General features: G+C 30.7%; 1 protein-coding gene across 2 annotated transcripts in view; it reads right to left on the reverse strand.

Moving 5' to 3' along the window:
- Nucleotides 1–15,418, reverse strand: part of LOC127732203 (tRNA (guanine(10)-N2)-methyltransferase homolog) — a 26,363-nt gene continuing 10,945 nt past the window's right edge. The window contains exons 8-13 of one of the 2 annotated variants that reach the window (XM_052241283.1): nt 13,108–13,203; nt 10,673–10,921; nt 9,851–9,923; nt 4,057–4,188; nt 2,660–2,780; nt 1–196 (exon numbers count right to left, since the gene is read on the reverse strand). In XM_052241283.1, coding sequence (XP_052097243.1) covers nt 56–196; nt 2,660–2,780; nt 4,057–4,188; nt 9,851–9,923; nt 10,673–10,921; nt 13,108–13,203 — 812 coding nt within the window. In that variant the 3' untranslated portion in view covers nt 1–55. The other variant, XM_052241284.1, reaches the window with a different exon arrangement.

Here is a 15,418-nt window from a genome sequence, read left to right on the forward strand (position 1 = left end):
TTCAATTTTTCAAGCAATTTTAATATCACAGATAAAAGACTTCAGTTTTGACAAATTATGTATCATTTAGACTTGTTGTCTGTAATGTATCCTCTACTGATTGTGTATTACTTTGTGATTTTTTAAAATATAAGTCTCTAAATGGCTTGTTGTCATAGTGATCAACTGGTATCTGTGCTGTTGCCATGTCTTCATCCTACAGTAAAAAAATAATTATCTGAATTATATAGCTAGCCTTGGTGATGGTTTTAATGTAGCTTTCTGACCTCCTGTACAATATTAAAAGTCATGGAATTGATACAAAAAACTGATGACCTAATAGTTAGAAGCATGTGGATTCATGCAATGCAACATAGACCTAAAAAAGCTGGATCAGCACGGATGTGTACTACTTAGGATTGATATAAATATATCAAATTAATCATTCATATGGGGATCAACTGTGCCCCTCTGTTTGCCCAGATGTTCATATATTCTTTTGCTGCAGACTTCATATTGGGGCTTCTGAAGTAAAACAAAAAGATACTTGCATTAACCCTTAACTTCATTGTTAAGGTTCATGTGGATCCTTTGGCTAAAATGACTGCATTTTCACCTCAAAATTTACTCTGAGTACAGACAAACCTGTGTATCTGGAAAAGTTTTAAGGCATAGCATGCCCTAGATAAATAAAATTCAAATATATTTTATGTTTTAGAAAATTAAAAACTTAACAGGATTTTGCAGTGCACTTTTTTTTCATTCCTCCAGAAGGTGCCAAAATAAATTAAGTTGTGAAAGAGGTTTGAGAACTTCCCCACAGGTAATAATTGAAGTGAACTGTATTGATTGACATGGACAATAAATGGACAATAGATACCTGACAATAATTGGTGATTTAAACTGTGTACCTGAGTGGACCATATCAAGTGAAAATCAACTGTTAGTTAATTTTATCATCTTCTGCAGGGATGAAAAAAAGTGCACTGCAAAATCCAGTTAAGTTTTAAATTTTCTAAAACATAGAATGCATTTGAATTTTGTTTATCTAGGGCATGCTATGCCTTAAAACTTTTCCAGATGCACAGGTTTGTCTGTATTCCGAATAAATTTTGAGGTGAAAACGCAGCCATTTTAGCCAAAGGGTCCACATGAACCTTAAATTATCTAGATAACATCCTTTCTCTGAATATTTCATAAATTAAAGACTATTTTGACTGTACCTATCTCAATCAACTTGATAAAAAGGATATAATAGATATAGTACCAGTCAAGTCTGCATCATATCTTGTCTTACATCAAGAAACTGACAATGACAGTTGGTTGAGAAATAAACTTTACAACAAAAGAGACAATTTCAATTTTCCTATTATGAACTTTCCATTTCTGTGAAGCAACATTCCAGTGACACCTGCATATGGAGTATATATCTCCCAGGTGATAGGATATTTCAGACGTTTGTAGTAAAACATTAGATAAATGAACATAAACATTTTAGCAGGTAGTTTCTGTCACCTGTAGTATTTCTTGATAACAAAACTGTATGCATGCTCTACTCAAATTTTAAAGTGTCAATTTATACTACGTTAATAAACCTTATCCATGTTTTCCTGACTCTGGGTGCATCTGTGACAAAGTATAAGAGATACACCACAAAATAGGCATCCTTTTTAGTCAAATGTTCAATACACAAATTTTAAGCAATTCTCAAAAATCAAAACGAATTAAGCTGAAGGGGGTGTTAAACACCAACAAACAGTATTATTAGTAACATTAACTTTAAAATTAGTAATGTCGAATTTCAACGTTAGGCATACTGTACTTAAGTATCAGACCTATTATCATTTTCAAGGACAATTGGAAATGATTCACATTGGATTATCTCCCATTAACCAGAAAAAACTCAACTGAAATAATTTAAACGTTTCAAGTGGGAGATTTAGCTAGCTATTAAACTAGGTTTAACCCAACATTTTCTTTTTCTGAAAATTTCAGTTGTTTTCACTTGTTCTTTTGATTGATAGCATTTGAATTTGTCCGTTTTTATGGATTTCCTCTTTTTGAATTTGCCTTCGAGTTCAGGATTTTTGTTATACTTTTTTCCATTGCCAATTACAAATGCATCTAATAAGTCTGGGATATCATGATATGTTTATTAGTTGTTATTGGCTTTGAACTAGCTTTCAGTAAATGTGTGTATTTGGGTGCTTTGTGTCTATTGTTTTTATGTTAGTGGTTTTTGTGCCTCATTCCAATCTTTTGAGTTAAGCCAATTGCGACAGATTTTCAGTTTGTTCTTATGTTTGTTGTTACACCACTGCTCGAGGTGGAATGCTCACAAACATCTTTAACTCTGCCATATTCTTTATGTGCCTGTCCCAAATAAGGAGCATGTAGAACAAAGGTTGACATCGGTTAATGTTTGTCATATTTGTTTTTTGGTAAATTGGTTTGTTATAAATAAGGCCATTAGTTTTCTCGTTTGAATTGTTTTACATTTTTTGAGTTCTTTTGTAGCGGACTATACGGTATGGGTTTATCTCATTGTTGAAGGCAGACTGTGGCCTATCATTGCTTACTACCACATGTGATAGCATTTTGTATGTAATATAAATTTCAATATTTACCTTTTAATCACTTTATTAGCTACATATATGCACCATGTAAATTTTACACTAACCTTGAATTCTTTGCACTTAACCATGGTTATAAGTCTCCTAGATATTCTAGTTGATAATATTTGTTCACAATTAGAATCCAGTCTAAGACAGGGGTGTGTTGGCAGGTTTTCTTCTGTATAACTACAAGAGAGTAAACAATTAGCCATATAAGACTTTAATGCATTCTGGGTAATATTTCTTCACAATAAGGATCTAGTCTGAGACAGGGTTGTGTTGGCAGGTTCTCTTCTGTATGACTACAAGAGAATAAACAATTCTTATGCTATCATGAAAATGTTTTAATTAATAGCAGTTCTCTGTAACAACCAAATATATTGTGTCCCACATAGTCACAGATTTTCATAAAATTTATTTGCTGATAGCTATATATAAACATATCATTATTCATGTTATTATGATGACAAAATTTTTGTTTATATCATTGTTGTTATGGTAACCGGCTCAATAGGAAATGTGACTAAATTGAAGTTATTTTCAGGCAATCATTTCAGATGTTGTTTGGTTATTTTTGTCATTGGGGTTGCTGTCTCATTGAGGCATACGCCACATCTTCTTTTATGCAACTTATTAAGTATTATTATCTAGGTATGTTGACTGATCCAAATCGTCCTGATGATTTAACAGAGCTTTAAACTTTACCTATAACACCTCTGATTTTTTCATTTTTCAGTTATTAACACCACTTTTGGCAAACTTCATTAGATTTGTACTAATGAAAATCCTTCATTCTTTGGTACATAATGTAATTTAAGACTTATTGCAATGTTTTTTTTCAATGCGAATAATGGGACTTGGTGGGTATTGCAATAATAAGAAATCGCATTCTGATATCTGATACTTGTATCTGTAAGGAGATTTTCCAGAAATCGCAATAATTTATATAATACCACATTTTTGTCCAATCTTAAAAAATTTGATGTCTGATACTTATATCTGTATGAAGATTTTCTAGAAATCGCAATTATTAATACCACATTATTGTCCAATCTAAAAAAATCGCAATAAGAAATGCACACAATAATTTCTCAATTTACAGTATACAAGCCTATAAGTATATTCAAAGGATTCCTCATTCAAGTATATTTATCCGCTATTCGTTTTTTTATGGCAAAATTTTGAATTGATTTATAGGTATATGCTCATATTCAAAACATTATTAATGAAATTTACTTGTGAGCGCTGAAGGGTGAATAATTGCTTTCATTTTGCAATGTAAACTTAAAATTAAATATTGAATTGTATTTAGCAATGGAACACATCTCGGCAACATTTTGAATTGTCTTCCTTCGCCCATAGGATAAAGCTATTACATTGTAAGCCAATTACACAAGGGTTTTGATTGCATCAAATGCAATCTTAACCCCAATGAAGAAGTAAATTTCTAATGACTATAAACCTTTCTCTGCTAACAGGGAACCAGAAAACAACTCTGCCATTCATGTTCAGGAACCTTGCAGCAAAGTTTAACAAATCTTTAAAGATATCCGCCATCTGGTATTCAACACGTTGTGGAATGTGTCCATTCTTACTGGAAAAAATAAGGAGATACCTTTATTTATGTACATGTATCATCAAATCATAACAATATGTAATCCCAATCAGAGGCAAGGTCAATTTGGTCATATAAAAGACAGGAAAAGTGTTGTGTGGTAAAAAAAATTTGAAAATAGGAAACAAGATTCATATTTAATGTTAGTCCTTTAAGTTTGTTTAAATATCATTAAATTAGTAAACACTGTTGTAGAGGACTGCATGACACAGGGGTAAATTCAGAGTCTTAGGAAAAAAAGGGGGGGGGGGGGGGGGGGGGGGGCTAATTGTCAAAAAATGTGAAAAGAAAATTTGATGATATTATGCTCTCTAACTCTTATTGATTCCACCACTGGGACAAATATAAAGATATCTCATTGAATTCATACCATAATTGTCAACATGATCATTAAAAACACCAAATAAAAGTCATGCAAGTACAAATTCTATAAATAAACTCAACATAGATATAAGGATTTTAATTTTTTACACCTGACATGCGTCGTCTACAATATTTGTCAAATCAGCAAAAGGTAGCAATAACTTTCTTTTTTTTTTATATTTTTATTTATTTTCAACAAATTATTGTCTTTCACTTTCTTTTTTATCTTTTGTAACAAAATTTATAATCCCAACAATTTATTAAATAAACATCCTGAATGTTCTTTAATTCATGAAAGTTAAATGGAAAAAAAAGGTTTAAAAATTTCCCTTTTAATTTGTCAATTTATTTAAAGAAATTAAGGATAAATGGATAATTACATACAATTAAAATGATTTTACCTTGTCTATTTTCTTACATTATGTTGGCAAAACAAATAGTAAATCATCCTCTAATCTGATAAGGTATGAAAATTCATATTTATTTAAATGCATGATTTTCTATCTTTCTTAGTTGGGGTAATTATTTCCCAAAATCCTGCTTTTTTTCCACTACCCACTTTTTCAGTAATATTTTGCTTATATCCTTTATCCCACATTCTCACTTTTTATATCCCATATCCCCCATTTTTGTTACCCCCAATATCCCACATCCCTACCTTTTTTACACTATACCCAACCTACCAAAAGCATGCCACCCCTCTTATTTAATATCTTTTCATAATATTTCTATATAGACTGTGTGAAATGACTAATGCTGAGAAACCAAAACTCCAGCAGAAATTTTTTAAATCTCATCTATCTTTGTCACATGCATCCAATAAATGTACTTAAAAGTCCAAATTCACTGCCAATAAATCATTCCTTTACTAAATATTCAGTACTATTTTTTCATCTGAATGAGATGATTCACATGAATACACAGTACAGTTATGTACCTATTGACCTATATTAAAACTGTCTTCCTTGAATACTTTATATAAATATGGATCAATATAAAGTCAGTTAATTTTCTCATGGGTTGAAAAATAACAAATATTCAGGTTACTTTAGACTTTAATAAAAGGACATTTATCTGTAACTAGTTCAAACAATGATTTGACATGTTCTAGATATAAGACAACAGTGGAAAATAAAATAGATAAAAATAGCTCTCTTGGTTAACACAAGAAATAATTGATATAAATAGATTTGGTTAAGGCAAGCTACCTGTGTACCCTATTTATCAATGTAACGATCGGTTGGTTAACGCAAATCCCATAGACATAACACAAAATTGGTAGAGTCCATTAAATGTGTAGGTAAATAAATGATAATAATGTATAAAACTGGGCTCATATGAAAGAAGTCTGGTCATGCTTGACATCATATACAAGGGAAAATTGGATTTTGATAAAGCATATTTATTTGTGTCTGCTTTGAAAATAAAAAGTATCTGTTAAGATTTGCTTTAAATAATGTATATGGATTTTAACTATATGGTAAATCTGGAACTAAATTTAAATCTTTTTATCAGGTAAATTGTCTTCATTTATTAGTAATTGAAATTAATTCATAATCATTTTCATGAGTGCAACCTGGGAACCTGGGAACAGTATATCTAACATATATATGTTCCTGGTGCAACTTAATAAAAACATTTTTTAAGAAACTTAAATTCTTGGGGTAAATAGCAAAAAAGTAACATTTTTCTATTGATAATTTACATTCAGGGAAATACAAGATTTGACAGATTTGGGATTGTTTTTCAGTGTAATTGCAGATTTGTAATCAGCTTTTATTGAAATCATGCTAATGGACTTAAGGCTTTCTATTCAAAAATCTGACATAAATAATTTAAGACAAAATGATAAACAAATAAATAAAAATATTATTTTTTTGGTCATTTATCCATGTAGAAAAGTATTAAAAAATACAGAAAAGTGACTTTGTTAACTTTTGTCAGATATTTCAGGGCTATCACTCTAGACATCAATTCTGAATTTCGGAAATATCATTTTTTTCTTTTAAGTTTGACAGGAATTTATGTAGAAAGAGCGTTTCTGAATAATAAAGAAGGGGTCAATAAGAATAACTATACATTTGTGTACTGACAAAATGTTTGGAATGCTTACATGTAAAACCACTTCTGATTGCACTTGTTTATGATATCTTTAATCTGACATATTCAAAGAGCATGAATTTCTCAACTAGCATTTACCCTGTGCAATTTTCACCATTAAAATTAAAATGGTTTGTTCAAATGTACTTTCTTTTGGTGCACAGAAACTTGTTTTAATAATGATTTTCTGTATGGTCTACATCTTGTTTTGCAGTTTTGTTATAAATTGTCACTGTTTTTGGTTTTTTTTTTTAAAGGGGTACTAACTGTCAAATTCATGTTCACCTATTTGACTCAAATTCTCATATTTGATTTATAACAATGTAAAACATTTATCCAAATTATAAAAAGTCTAAAATAAACAATATTACGGGCATGGGCTTGACAATATGTAGCTTTTTTTCGTGTGTATTTTAGTCTAGACACCATCTAATAAACTGTAGAATTGACCCCTGAAGACCTCTGATTGCCATATAAGCGATATAAACATAAATAAAGATAGAAATAGATAGCAGACTCATGCATTGGGATTTTTCTAGGTCTGTTTAATTTCATATTATAGGTTAAAAATATATGTTATTCATCGTTTTTACCTGTATAAGAAAGATTTTTTTTGTGGATCGAATCAGTCAATCAATTGATTTACCTTTGTTTCACTTTCAATGTTGACATTCTTTTCCTTTAAAAAATTGAACACGCACAATGCATGCGGTATCCATCTCTAGCCAAGGGGTTAAATTGAAGTTCACATGAATACGGATTCAATGAGGTCGAATTATTCACTTGCAAGTGAATAATTCATCCTCAATGTTGTTTAGCTGATTTTGACAAAATTGAACCATACTGGCTGCTAAAAGCGATATATTATTTCACTATTTCACTTTCATTAATGATTGAACAAAAAAAATTTTATTGTATATTCTTTATATATCTCGTAGCTAGTGCCCCTTTAAGAAAAAAAGGATTATTACAAAAGACCAAAACAAAAAATTACAAATTTTAAGAAGTACCATCACATTAACATCTATGAACTGGTTTTTACGAAAAAGATATATTTATCTTTATTTGTCAAAGGATCTACTTATCAATAAGGGCTTTTCAAGACTTAAATGCATGGGGAGGATGTGATCGGAGGCAAATTCTAGAAAATTCTAAAGAAAATGCAACCCCTACAATTTATTTATTTGGTTGCCTCCCAACCCCTCAATGTGTTTCAATCTGGAACAGCTCTAATCATGCTAATAGCAACATAGTGGTGAAATTTTGGATTTTACAAATTTATAGTGAAACCATCATAACATCCTTCATACTTATAATACATGTACTTTAGTTTGTATAGCAGTCTCAAAGAAGTTGTTTACATATTTTATACTACAGCTAGAACACTTCCTGTTGATCTTATCTTCCAAATATAGTAACAAAGTGATATTTCATACCATGTTGATTTCATGTCATATCACTTTTCTTCACAATTAGGGGCTCAATCAGGGATGGAAAATAAGTTTTATTTTTTTTTGTTAACATTTTCATTACTAAAATTGTGGCCATTTTTTAGCAGCAGTAAAAAAACAATATCAGATCAATGTCAGAAAAAAATATGATTTTTTTTGTATTTTGAAACTAGTGAAGACCCAGTAAACCTAGTTTCTCCAACAAAAAAGTTAATATTTTTCCATCCTTGACCTAATATTGTTTATCTACTTGTATAAGTGCAATCTTGATCATGAATTTCAGATCATCTCACCAAATCAAAAGCTCTCTGATGGATAGTAATTAAGTCATTCAGGCATATAAGTTTTTAATGTTCATAAAATCCGTAAAACAGTTTCAATATTTACATGCTAATCTATTGAGTTCTATTTAAGATGTATTTCTAACTGGTCCTCCTCAAAAGATCTTAATAGTCTAGTGTATGAAATATTGTTCTCAGTGTTAAATTTATATTAAAATTGAAACTTACAACTAACACTTCCTACAATTAGATAATAGTCAGGAGGGCTGAACAATATATTGGCTTAATTTATCTTGTTCAGCCATACCCTCCTCCCAACACACACACACACTTTAAATTTCTATCAGTGAAATTACAAAAGTATATAAAAGAACATATAAAATATGCAAGATGGTTTGTAGAACCTGTTGTATATAAATGATTATATCAATTATGAAAAAGAAACTTAATTCACATAGGGTAATTCTACAGTAATTACCCTTTGACCCTGATATTGACATTTGTTCTCAAATTTTGTGCTAAATGTCCTGTGGGAAATATTACATCAATATCAGGAGGAGAGTAGATAATGTGATATGAATATGAACCTCGCTTTGTACATGACCAATGCGCTGAGATAATTTTTTACATGATAATTCAGGGAATTCACAAGGTAACAATCCACAGGAAACATGTTCCCCTGCTTAGAAATATTTATCTGAATCAGAGAGCAAACCCTGTAATAGCTCTTACTCCTAATTACTGTATGCTTAGCAGAGAAGCAGCAAATACCAATTTTCAAGTCTTAGGTTTGACACTAAATGTTGTTTGAATCCATCACCTGCTGCATTCAAGGAAAGCATGCTAACAATATTTAAAATTTCAAATGGGTGCCAGCTTAGGTCAAAGTTAACATTGAAACCCTATGGGAAATTACATTTTGCATTTCCTCAAGAATTAACTGATGATTTAGCAGTTAAATGAAAAAAAATCATGCCCTATAAAAAGGGCACTTAAATGGTGTTGTTTTCTTAGGTCCTAATGAACAGTCCAATATTGCCACAAGGGACCAAAAGGGGTTTAATTGGTCTGACTTCCAAAGAAATCTTTGCAAAGAACTACTGATCTAATTGAAACCAAACATATGTTTCTAGTTTATTTTTAATTGAAGGCATGTTTTTGCTATTTAGACAAATAATCTGGGTGAACTATTCAGGCCCCGGGAATCTCTAGTTATCTTACCCATTTGTCCTAATTTTTGCATAAGACATAAAAGATTTCAAATATTTTGCAATTATATCAAAAAAATATTAGATTTTCTTTTTATAATGGAAAAAGTGAATCAAAATGTTAAACAAAAAAGTAAGATGATGTACTGGTTACCTTTTAGAATTTCAAATCTTTTGTAAGAATTATCTCTCGTATTTGCATGCCAGAGGTTTTAAAAATTATCAAAAAAATACTCACACATCATCTGTTACCAAACAATCATCTTTTTCTGTGCCAATTCTTTTGGCTCCCTCTCTTATACCATATGGAGCTGAAATTTTGAATTTTGTTTTCATCAAAGTGAACAGAGTTTTAGAAAATGAACTTTGAACGAAGTGGGAATAAACTGGAAAGATCACTGACATGCTAAATAATACAAAACCTTATGGTCTTTATGTTAAAAACTGTTAATTTTGGAAATTTTTGCTTGCATTTATAATTGCTAATGTTTAATAAAACAGAGGACAAAAATAGCAATTTCAGGAAATGCTACAAACAAATAATGCTCTCAAAATTTAAAATACAAGTTTTTCTTAATGTGACACTTATCCAGTCCCAATTTTAAGAATAACAAAAACATCCCAAAAATTTCTGAAATTACAGTTTGCTAAATCAATTAGACTATTTAAAATTGAATATTGTTTATATTACACAATACATATACAAATTGTATGCCTATCAAATAACAAGCCTGGTTATTTATAGAATTTACTGTAGACAAGTGCTTTGAGTTGGCTTTTTGCCAGGTGAGCAAACAAATCTTTTTTTAATCATATATGATGCAAACAGAAGAAAAAATTATGAAAGAACTATAATAAAATTTATTAAAATTCTATATAAAAGTTTATTACATAAAGACTTGAAGAACTATATAAAAACTTTGAAAATTGTTGACTGCTTAATGTCTAACAACAAGAATTCCATCTTTTTTCAAAATTAATGAATGTTTTTCTGCAGAAAACCAACAAAGTGATAACTAAAGCTCAAATGTATGCTCTAATATATTCAAATATAACTTACGATCAGTAATGATAGCATCAAACATTGGCTGGCATCGCCACATTTTATGTTTCGATGAGTCAGCTACAAGTATGTCTAAATAATGATGACCTAAGCCATACTGAGAAAGGTTGCTTTGGATACTTTCGTCTGCTAATCTCTGTTTCTGATTGTGTCTGCTTGGTCTTGCTTTGGCATGTAAAAGTAAATAGTCAATATCTGTTCCCATAACATATCCACCATGATGAGCACAGGCGACTAACAAACTTCCTGTTGAAAGAAATATGGTGTATGGCTGTATGCTTTATTTTGTTTAAGTTTGAAAATCATCAATACCAAGATTTGTTGATTTTTTAAGGTCAAAATTATTTTAAAAACAAAATAAATGCACATTCCACTTAATTTTACCCTAGAATGTTACAACTGAAGATTTTCAACTCTTAATTCCACTGTTTTTCAATTAAAGGGGCACTAGCTACGAGATATGAAAAAAATTAAAATATGATTTCGTTTGGTTCAATGATTAATAAAAGTGAAATAATGAAATAGTAATTCCTTTTTAGTAGCCAATTTGGTATAATTTTGTCAAAATAAGCAAAGAAATATCGCTGATGAATTATTCACCCGCAAGTGAATAAATCGACCTCATTAAATCGGTATTCATGTGACCTTCAATTTAACCCATTCGCTAGAGATTGTTTACGCATGCATAAGTCGTGTTCAACCATTAAAAGGAAAAGAATGTCAACATTGAAAGTGAAACAAAGGTGAACCATTTAGTTGATTGATTTGATCCACAAAAAATCATTCTTATACAGGTAAAAACGTTAATTAGCTTATTTTTTTAACCTATAACATGAAATCAGACAGACCTGTAAAAATCAAATTGCACGAGGTAGCAATCTATTTATATTTATGTTTATGTTTATATCGGGTTATGTGACTGTTGGTAGTATTCGGAGGTCACCTCGATATAGTTAATTAGATCACGTCTAGACTAAAATACACACGAAATTCTGATATATATTATCCAGTACATGCTTTCTTAACTGTTTATTTCAGACTTATTGTAATTTTGACATAAGTTTTAGTATGTTATAAATCAAATATGAGAATTTGAGTCAAATCAGTGAACGTGAATTTGACAGCTAGTGCCCCTTTAAGAGACATGTCAGTATTTTTTTTTGAGGGGGAGGGGGTGTAGGAGTTGGTGTCATCCCAACTCCCAGAAAAAATGCATGCTAAATCCTGAAATACTGAAAAATAAAGCATTCTTTCCTTTGATTCCAAAAAATTAATCGTTAATTCCAAAATCACAATAAGAGTAAATCCTGAAATACTGCAAAATTAAAGGCCCCATCCTGAAGTTCAGAAAAGGTCCTTTCATCCCTCTATTTTACTGCCACAAGAAATATTTATTTTTCTAATGTTTGTAAAAAAAAGATCAAATAAACAGTTTTCACAAATATATATGTCTCACCTGTTTGACTTAATTATTCTTATATGATTTACATACTACAAATACTTGAATGGGATGTATCCATAAGAATTTCCCCCTGGTGTCAGCTGCCTGGTGTACATTTTGATAGACCATGTGACAGTAATTACTTTCCTACCGATGCTAACACTATGCCAATATCATTGCTATAATAGTATAAGACAAGTTTGAAAGGGAAACAATACTGTGTATTCATTTTTATCGCTATTTTACGAAATTTTCCTTTGATCTTGCTGACTGATAATTTCCTTTTTCAGCGGAGTCGAGTGATATGAAAAATTATCGCTAGAAACTAAGGGGGCATGTGGCGTTGTCAATGAAATTGACAATGTCGTCATAGGTAAAATAGCGATAAACAGATTATCATTGGTCATCTCAACTCGATTGCTTTTCTCACTTTCGCCGTACCGGCTCAAGCGAGAACATCAATCTCCTTGAGATGATCAACTATAATCTATAAATCCAAAGTTCATGAAAATAGTAATGAATCAACTTTATAGGATTGATTGATTGATAAATGGCTGCTTAACGTTCAGTGGAAAATTAAATGCATATTCAGGACGAGAACATGATAATGCGATATGAATATTAACCCTGCTTTGTACAAGACTGATATGGTGAACCATCTTTTTAACGTGCTAGTTCACAAGGTAACAGTCCACAAAACACTACCACAAGACCACCAAGGCAGTCAACATTATAGGAAAAATAAAGACTGTCAATTTTTGGAATTCTTTTACTTTAGGAGTCTCAAACAGTACAGAGCTAGTAATAATTATCCTCTATTCTCAACCTCACCATAACCCATACCTAAACCTAACACTAGCCCTAACCCTTAAACCTAACTTTGACCTAGAACAACGCCTGATCTATTCATATATCCATAAATGAACCCTAAAGTATAGGCACCCTAATTTAAAAGAAGATACAATTAATTTTTTTTCGATTCCATACATACCTGTACCTACAAATGGATCAAATACAACACTGTTCTGTTTCACCTGTCCTAAGTTAGACATGATAAGTGATAATCCAGCGTCCATACTAGTGTTTCCTATAAAACAAAAAATTCTTAGATTACTGTAAAATACTGATTTGTTTTAGTGCATTCATTATAGGGATTGTTGAAAAATGGACACAAATGCTTAATTAATTATCGCAATATCAGGAAATGCTATACTAAACCAAATGCTATAAAAATCTGTAATGTGAGTTTTAATTTTTGCCAAACATATCATGTCGCAATTTTTCGCTTATATAAACACAGCAAAACATTCTGAATTTACAGTAATTAGATGAACTGTTATAATCTTTCAGCCGTCCCAATATAATTAAAAAGAATAGGGAATACAATATATACTAAACTTCTTGTTATAAAATATTCTTCCTAGTTATCAATATGCTGTCATATAATAAAGATCTAATGATTTTTTTTCTAAATTTTAAGTTCTGATGGCCTTTATGGTTGAAGAGGATAACCAATTTCTCTAGTTCTTAACACTGATTCTGTGGAAATTGTAAGGAATTTTTAACAGTTCATTGAAATATACTAGAATTCCATACAAGTTTTAGAATGAATGTCGGGGGGGGGGGATATGTTAATCTGTCCACACTTGCGTCTGCAAATCTTTCTGATCAGACGACACTTTTAGAATATTCAGTACTAAAATGATATCTTTACTAATGATGAGAGGGTGGAGGTCAAGGTTATGAACTTGTGAGATCTGTGAGTTTTTCTTGTTCATTTTATTTTCTTATACACGTCAGTTATAGGAATTGGACACATTATTAGTTTAATGTAAAATGGGTAATTTTTGCATGATGTTTATTTTTCCCTTATTAACATATTTCAAAATCCTGAGTAATGTAAAATCATTATTATTGAAGGAATACCAATTATTGTGGACTGTGGGTATACCTGAACAACAAATTTAAATGTTCAGTAAAGTAAAAATTTTCTACTGGCTTGCCTGCAGAGTTTAGCAAAACCACAAATCAAATATCTATGAAACATCAATTTTACCTCAATTCACGAAAACATGTATCCACGATAAATAAATGCACCCAAGGTACATTTCTTCACAGAAATTTGATCTTTGAGGAAGATAAGAATGAGCAACAAGTAAAATACCAAGCTAAAACATCAGGATAAAACACCAAGATAAACTACATTTTACCAGGTTATAACAACAAGATAAAAAACCAGGATAAAAAACCAGAATAAAACACCAAGATAAAACACCAAGATAAAATACCAGGATAAATACCAGAATAATACATCAGGATAAAACCAAAATACAATGCCAGGATAAAAGACCAGAATAAAACATAAAGATATAATACCAAAATAAAACACCAGTCTAAGTACCCTGATAAAATACCAAGATAAAATACCAAGATAAAACAAATGTATAAAACACCAAGAAAAAATACCAAGATAAAACACAACGATAAAACACCAAGAATAAATACCAAGATAAAATACTAAGATAAATCACCAGGATAAATACCCAGTTAAAGCACCTAGATGAAAAACCAAGATAAAATACCAGGATAAAACACAAGGATAAAACACCAACATAAAATACCAAGATAAACTACCAAGATAAATCAACAAGACAAAACACCATGATAACATACCAAGAAAAAATACCCAGATTAAACACAAGGATAAAACACCAAGACCAAATACCAAGATAAATACCCAGTTAAATCACCCAGATGAAATATTAAGATAAAATACCAGGATAAAACACAAGGATAAAACACCAACATAAAATACCAAGATAAACTACCAAGATAAATCAACAGGACAAAACACCATGATAACAAACCAAGAAAAAATACCAAGATAAACTACCAAGAAAAATCAACAGGACAAAACACCATGATAACAAACCAAGAAAAAATACCCAGATTAAACACAAGCATAAAACACCAAGACCAAATACCAAGATAAAACACCAGGATACATACCCAGTTAAAGCACCCAGATAAAATACCAAGATAAAATACCAAGTTAAACTCAAGGATAAAACACCAAGAAAAAATACCACGATGAAACACCAGGATAAAACACTAATGTAAAATAACAAGAAAAAAAACCAAGAAGAACAACCAAGAAAAAGATTGCTTGGTAAGGTAAGGACTTTGAAATCGCAAAATTTAATCCTTGTGAAAAAAATAAAATTTTACAGTAATCTGTAAGCTAGAAAAACTGCTAGAACATCAAGTTGGTAGTAGAAAAATAGTGTTCTGCATACAAGCAA

Source organism: Mytilus californianus, unplaced genomic scaffold (genome assembly GCF_021869535.1).
Source record: "Mytilus californianus isolate M0D057914Y unplaced genomic scaffold, xbMytCali1.0.p SCAF_22, whole genome shotgun sequence".
Taxonomy (NCBI): domain Eukaryota; kingdom Metazoa; phylum Mollusca; class Bivalvia; order Mytilida; family Mytilidae; genus Mytilus; species Mytilus californianus.